This window comes from Triticum urartu, chromosome 7A (genome assembly GCF_056163025.1).
Source record: "Triticum urartu cultivar PI428250 chromosome 7A, HENAU_Tu73, whole genome shotgun sequence".
Lineage (NCBI taxonomy): Eukaryota > Viridiplantae > Streptophyta > Magnoliopsida > Poales > Poaceae > Triticum > Triticum urartu.
The window spans coordinates 141638864-141645648 of NC_141879.1; the positions used below are offsets into that span (position 1 = coordinate 141638864).

Here is a 6785-nt window from a genome sequence, read left to right on the forward strand (position 1 = left end):
CGGGACCCCCTACCCGAGATCCACCGGTTTTGACACCGACAGCCGCCGAGCGTCCGTCTCCGCCGTCGTAAGCGACCGACGGTAGACCCACGCGAGGAGCCGCTGGTCCTCGTCAGGCTCCGTCGGTAACTCACGCCGGCGGCGGACAGAGCTCTCCACAGCCCTGTCTCCCTTGCCTGCTTCCTCTCGCGGCGGGCGGCGCGCGCCTCTGACTCCCGTGTGCGTGTCCGGACCGGGCGGGGCGGGCACAAGCACCCCCCGCTACCCACTAGGGGGAGTAGCAGCCGGCGGGGCAAGGGGACGACGCGGGGAAGCAGCAGCAAGCGGGGCAATGGGACGTCGCGCGGGAGGCGCCAATTGCAATGGCCGCCTGTCGGAGCTACCCATGGGCCGGGAGGGGCCAGCGCTGGCGTTCGAGATGCGCCGATGGGGAAGCGCAGGCGGCTGTGGCGAGGCTGCAGATCCGGAGCTGCCCCCGGTGTCTGATACGTCTCCAACATATCTATAATTTTTTATTGTTCCATGTTGTTATATTATCATTCTTGGATGTTTTATAATTATTTTATATCATTGTTTGGTACTAACCTATTGACATAGTGCCAAGTGCCAGTTGTTGTTTTTTTGCTTGTTTTTACATCGCAGAAAATAAATACCAAACTGAGTCCAAACGCGGCGAAACTTTTTATGGAATTTTGATGGACCAGAAGACATCCAATGGGCCGGAAAAGCACCTAGGGGGTGCCCCGAGGGGGGCACAACCCACCAGGGCGCGCCTGGGCCCCCAGGCGCGCCCAGGTGGGTTGTGTCCACCTCGGTGGCCTCTCACACCGCCTCTTTGCTCTATAAATACCCCAATATTCCAGAAACCATAGGGGAGTCGACGAAAATCAATTCCAGCCGCCACAAGGTCCAGAAACACTAGATCCAATCTAGACACCATCACGGAGGGTTCATCATCCTCATTGGTGCCTCTCCGATGATGCGTGATTAGTCTTTTGTAGACCTTCAGGTCCATAGTTAGTAGCTAGATGACTTTCTCTCTCTCTCTTTTGATTCTCAATACAATGGTTTCTGGGAGATTCATATGATGTAACTCTTTTTGCGATGTGTTTGTTGGGATACGATGAACTTTGAGTTTATGATCAGATCTACCTTTTTACCCATGAAATTTATTTGAGTTTTTTTGATCTTTTATATGCATGATTGCTTATAGCATCGTATTTCTTCTCCGATATTTGGGTTTTGTTTGGCCAACTTGATCTATTATCTTGTAATGGGAAGAGGTGCTTTGTGATGGGTTCGATCTTACGGTGCTTGATCCCAGTGACAGAAGGAGAAACGGCACATATGTGTCGTTGCTATTAAGGATAACAAGATAGGGTCTATTTTTACATAAACAGATCTTGTCTACATCATGCCATCGTTCTTATTGCATTACTCTATTTCTCCATGAACTTAATACACTAGATGCATGCTGGATAGCGGCCGATGTGTGGAGTAATAGTAGTAGATGCAGGCAGGAGTCGGTCTATTAATTTTGGATGTGATGCCTATATAATGATCATTGACTGGATATCGTCATGATTATTTGAAGTTCTATCAATTGTCCAACAATAATTTGTTCACCCACCATTTGCTATTTTTCTCGAGAGAAGCCACTAGTGAAACCTATGGCCCCCGGGTCTCTTCTTTATTATGTTTGCCTTCGCAATCTATTTTTATTTGCTTTTATTTTCAGATCTATTAATCCAAAAACCCAAAAATACCTTGCTGCAATATTTATTTATTTATTTCATCTCGCGTTCCTGCGAGATCTATTTATCCAATCTACTACAATTTTACTTATCTTTTTACCCGTGAGGGATTGACAACCCTTCTCTTACGTCGGGTTGCAAGTATTTGTTCCTTGTGTGCAGGAGCTGTTTACGTGGTGTTGTGTGGTTCTCCTACTAGTTCGATAATCTTGGTCTCATCACTCAGGGAAATACCTACCATAGATGTGCTGCATCATCCCTTCCTCTTTGGGGAAATACCGACGTAGTTCAAGCCGCTATCAAAAGGAATTTCTGGCGCCATTGCCGGGAGACATCATCAACATCTACCAGGTTCCTAATCACAAATCTCATCTCTTTGCAATTTATATTATTTGCCATTTGCCTCTCTTTTTCCTCTTCCCCACTTCACAAAAATTTGCCGTTTTATTTGCCCTATTTTTTGTTCGCCGTTTTCTCGTTAGATATGTTTTTGAGTGCAATCTTATTGCGTAGTCACAATGACTCAAGAGAATATCAAGTTGTGTGATTTCTTCAATACCAATAATAATGATTTTATTAGCACTCCGATTGCAAATGGATAGTTTTTCCATTTCCAATGCATGCGGTCGATGCTTCCAAGCATCCCAAGAAATTCTCTTACTGCATTCTGTGCTAGAATCCGAGAAGCGTCTTTAGCATTGGGTGATCGCAAGTATTGCGGTCAACACTGCCAGCACTGCACTGTAGAACTTATACAAACACTCAATGATCGTGGACTCGGCCATGCGTTCATAGTCTTCTAGTGAATCACCGGGAGCTCTGTATGCAAGCATCCTCATAGCTGCCGTGCACTTCTAGAGTGAGGTGAATCCAAGTGTGCCACTGCAATCCTTCTTGCACTTGAAGTGTCTGTCGAACTCACGGATGGAATTCACAATCCTCAGGAAGAGCTTTCGGCTTATCTGATAACAGCGCCGAAATACTTTATCGCCGTGCAGTGGAGCGTCGACGAAGTAGTCGGAGTAGAGCAAGCAGTAACCTTCCAGTCGATGCCTCTGCTTTGCCTTCAGCCGGCCCGGCGCTGAGCCACCTCGTCGCGGCTTTGCATTGCTCGCGAACAGGCCGGCCAGAGCGGCGAGGACCATGAGATGCTCTTCGTCCTGGGCGTTGGCATCGGCTTCCTCTTCCAGCAGCACCGCGAACGCCTCCTCGTCGTCCGAGTCCATTGCCGAGCACCTGGCGGGCGTGGTAGGCACGCAACCGCCGGTATTCCCGCCCTGTGTGGCCGGAGCGCCGGAAAGCTCGCCTAGGAGCAGGGTGGAGGCTGCCGCGGCAGAACCCTCTCTTTTCCGGCGGGGGAATGGCCTATCTAGCGGCGGAAGGGCATGCGCGCGCGGGGGGTGGGGTGGGGGCAAATCTGAAAGTGCAAGATGCTTTTCCGCCTGACAGTAGTGGCCCAGGCATGATTTTTTTTTTCCGTCGGAGCCCCCAAACGCCCTAGTGCGCTGGGTTTGCCTGGGATTGCCGGGCCAAAATATAGGCCGGGCCGGTGAATTTCGGTGTCTTGGGGTATGACTTGGTTTTTTTCGACGCCAATACGAAAAAACTTATTCTGAGGGACTTGTTGAGGACACGAGTAGAGATGCTCTAATGCTACAAATAGCTCTCGCGAATAGGATCCGCCAAACCGGCGCTCTCGCACGAAAACCCATCCAAATCCAAAACCCGTCTGCAAGGGTCGCATCCTACAGAGCCCTTCTCACGAGGGCCTCCCCGCAAATTTCCTCCTCCTTCCTCCCTCGTCTCCGTTCCCCTTCGGCGATGGCCGCCGACCCCAACCACAAGAAGGGTTCGATCCCTTTCCCACTCCTCCCTTCCTCCCCTTCCGTCCGTCCTCCGCTCACTCCTCTTGTGGCTCCCGATCCGCAGTCGTGGTGAACTTCCAGTCGGTCGCCAACGCGCCGAAGCTGCGGCAGTCCAAGTTCAAGGTGCGCGCACTTTTTCTCGCCGTTGATTGCCTTGCGCGACCAGCAAACTCAGCAATCCGCCTCGGGTCACCATCCCGCGAGAGATTTCGCATTGACGCAGGTTGCTGGCCTGTCTGGCTTGGGCGATTCGAACGGTAATTTTTGTCGGGGCCGATCAAATCGGCGGTTAGTTGCGGCCACGGAACATCGATTATTTTTGGGTACGAGTGGAATTAGTGCTATTTTGGGGTAACTAAGAAACAGCGCCGTAGCCTAGAAGTAGTGCCGTGCTGGTCTGTTGTTTGCCCGGGGCCATCGCAGCAACGTGTCTTTGGTTGTAGCCAGCAGGAGAAAAAGATTGCTGTGATGGGGAAGGGCGTGCTTGGCTTTGCCTCATCAAGTCTCCTGTTGTCATCGTGCCAAGAAGAAAGAGCTTGCTGCCACGCCCCAGGCCATGGCCAGTGTAGCCCGGGGCCTGGCTACGCCACTGCGGAGCTGCAGTTGAAAATCAAGGAGTTGCAGTTTCCTCGCTCCGCCCCTGGCCATGGCCAGTGTAGCCCGGGGCCTGGCTACGCCACTGCGGAGCTGCAGTTTCCTCGCTCCGTGGATTCCGGGAGTAGGTGGGTTGCCGAACAGGGCTTTACTATTGTCGGTGGCGGATCCAGGATTTCATACTTGGGTGTTCAAATTTTTTTTGCGGGTTTCAAAAAGTAAACTAATCTGAAATCTGAAATCTGAAATTTTTATGTAGCAAGAATTTTTTTTCTATCAAAATGAGAATACCTTATAAAAATGACAAAAGAATAAACATTATTTACTACATCATCATACATTTGGGGATCACATAGCCATTAGTATGCAATACATCTGAAGACAATGAACAAGAAGAATGCTAATTACCTGGTCCTGGTGACATACGCAGGTGTATACTATGTGCAACTTGTGCTGAAGGTAACAGTCATGATGTTATGTCACTGGCGAGAGGTCATTTGGGGATTGAAAGTCACTATGCACCATATATAAAAATTTCTTGCCAAATTTTTTGGGTGTGCATCTGTACACCCATGACCAGCTGCGGATCCGCCCCTGACTATTGTCTAACTAGGATGCTACATATCCATTTCAGTAGGACTCACCCAGAACATTTCCTCACTCCCCACTTGGATAGATACCTCTTTGATAGTTGGAGCTTTCTGTACGTGCACTTTTCAATAAATTTATGCATATGTGCAGTAGAGGCGATGTTTCTCTTTGAAAAGTAGTTGTTTTTTGAAAACAGTAACTTGCTGTAATCCGACAATTGTCGACTTAAGATATATCCTGTCAGATTATTTTGTGGGTGTTTGTAATTGTTTACTTTTGAGCTTGTCAGACTGTCATTTATGCTCAAGTTACGAAAGGCCCTGGTTTCATGAGTATATTTTTGCCCTAAAGTCTCTCATGTAGAGGGTTACAGTATTCATACATTGGTTGTAAATAACATCTTATATTATGGGTCGGAGGGAGTACTTTGTTCTGGTTCATGCAATTTCTACATAGACAGACTGTGTTCCAGTCAGTGCCTTGGTGGTTGGTAATCTTTTCTAACCCTCTGGTTTTCTCTCAGATAGGCGGAAATGAGAAATTTGCGAGGGTGATTGAATTTCTTCGTCGCCAAATTCACCAGGACACAGTGGTAAGAACGTGATTAGTAATTCATCTGGGGTGGATCAACATACGTGGAAATATGTCGATAACCTCTCTCTGTTTTGCCCACAGTTTCTCTATGTGAATAGTGCATTTTCCCCGAATCCAGATGAGTTGATATCTGATTTGTACAATGTAAGATCCAATACTCTTATTACTTTTATATATGCCCTCGTCAGTCTTACATGTCATGAAATGTACTGTCAAATAAATAGCCTTCAGCTATTCTGATTGTTTATTGGCTTTGAAGAGAAGTATAAAAACATTATGCTTGTAAAGTTTGTGTTCCATTCTTTTTGCTAGTCGAGTAGACAACCTAAGCACTAGCACGGATTATTCAGTCACCTAATCTTATTGAACTCACAACTGACATTCGGCATGTGATTAATGGTGGTTAAACATTTTGCTTCATTTTACATGGCAGAACTTTGGAATCGATGGGCAGCTGGTGGTTAATTATGCATCATCCATGGCATGGGGGTAAAAGGTGAACTTGCTGGAAATCAGCTTTAGCAAACATAGAAAACCCTTTCGCTTCCAAAATTAAAATTTCACGGCACTGCTACTGTAAAGTACAGCAAATTGAGTTTCAAACGGAAGCTCATTCGTTCACGTGATATTAAACATGACGGCAAAAGCAATACCATTTTCCATATCTTCCATCTGCAGCAAAAACCCTAGACGTCTTCTCTTTCCTGGTAGAGACAATGCTCTTCTGTTCTACGGCTACCATTGCTGGAAACGAATTAAATTGTTTTGTCCGTAGCGAGATGCTTACTTGAATTTTCTTCTCTTCCCTGGAATCTACCATCTTTATTCTTCATCTTTGATTGTGCCACTAGGACAGTCACCAGTCGTTGAGCACTTCAAGCCGAGCCTCAAGCGAAAGCTCTTTCGTGCACCTTGATGTCCAACGTAGTGGCAGTAACAAAAGATCATTTTCCGCATACTCCATCTGGCAGTGAAAAACCGTCTTCATGATCCTGGTAGGCATCATCGACAGTGCTGTGATGTTTCTTTCTTTGGCTGCGGCCCTGCAGCTGTGATGTTTCTTTCTTTGGCTGCGGCCCTGCAGCAAGATGCTTACCTGTTAACCTTTCTTCCAAGGATTGCTTTGTCCTCTTCCTTTTAACAATTGCTGTCATGGTCATGTCATTAAGACGGCTTTCATTATGATTTATGAAGGTAGCAGTGAGCTACTACAAGTGTGCATGTTCCACATTAAGGTGGTTCCGTACACTTGTCAATGAGTAGCAGCTAGTGGAGATTAGTGGTAAGACCGGGCAGTGTTGCATTTGTTACGGCAGAATTGGCTCCCACGTTGATGCCACTGTGTCCATTTGTTCAGGGCCGAGGAGTAAACGTAAGCCTGCGTAAA

The 6785-nt window shown here is 47.4% G+C and overlaps 1 protein-coding gene across 6 annotated transcripts; it reads left to right on the top strand.

Moving 5' to 3' along the window:
• The first annotated feature begins 3157 nt into the window (after positions 1-3157).
• Positions 3158-6785, top strand: LOC125523980 (ubiquitin-like protein ATG12). 6 transcript variants are annotated; one of them, XM_048689068.2, is made up of 6 exons: positions 3158-3603; positions 3684-3742; positions 5328-5396; positions 5480-5542; positions 6250-6393; positions 6593-6785. In XM_048689068.2, exons 1-5 carry the CDS (start codon positions 3405-3407, stop codon positions 6370-6372), a joined length of 513 nt encoding a protein of 170 aa, XP_048545025.2. In that variant the 5' UTR covers positions 3158-3404; the 3' UTR covers positions 6373-6393; positions 6593-6785. The 6 variants fall into 6 exon arrangements, 5 of the variants coding, with proteins under 5 accessions (XP_048545025.2, XP_048545024.2, XP_087393860.1 ...); XR_015612217.1 differs by having other exon boundaries at positions 3162-3603; positions 6255-6393; XM_048689071.2 differs by adding an exon at positions 5832-5894 and having other exon boundaries at positions 3177-3603; positions 6255-6785.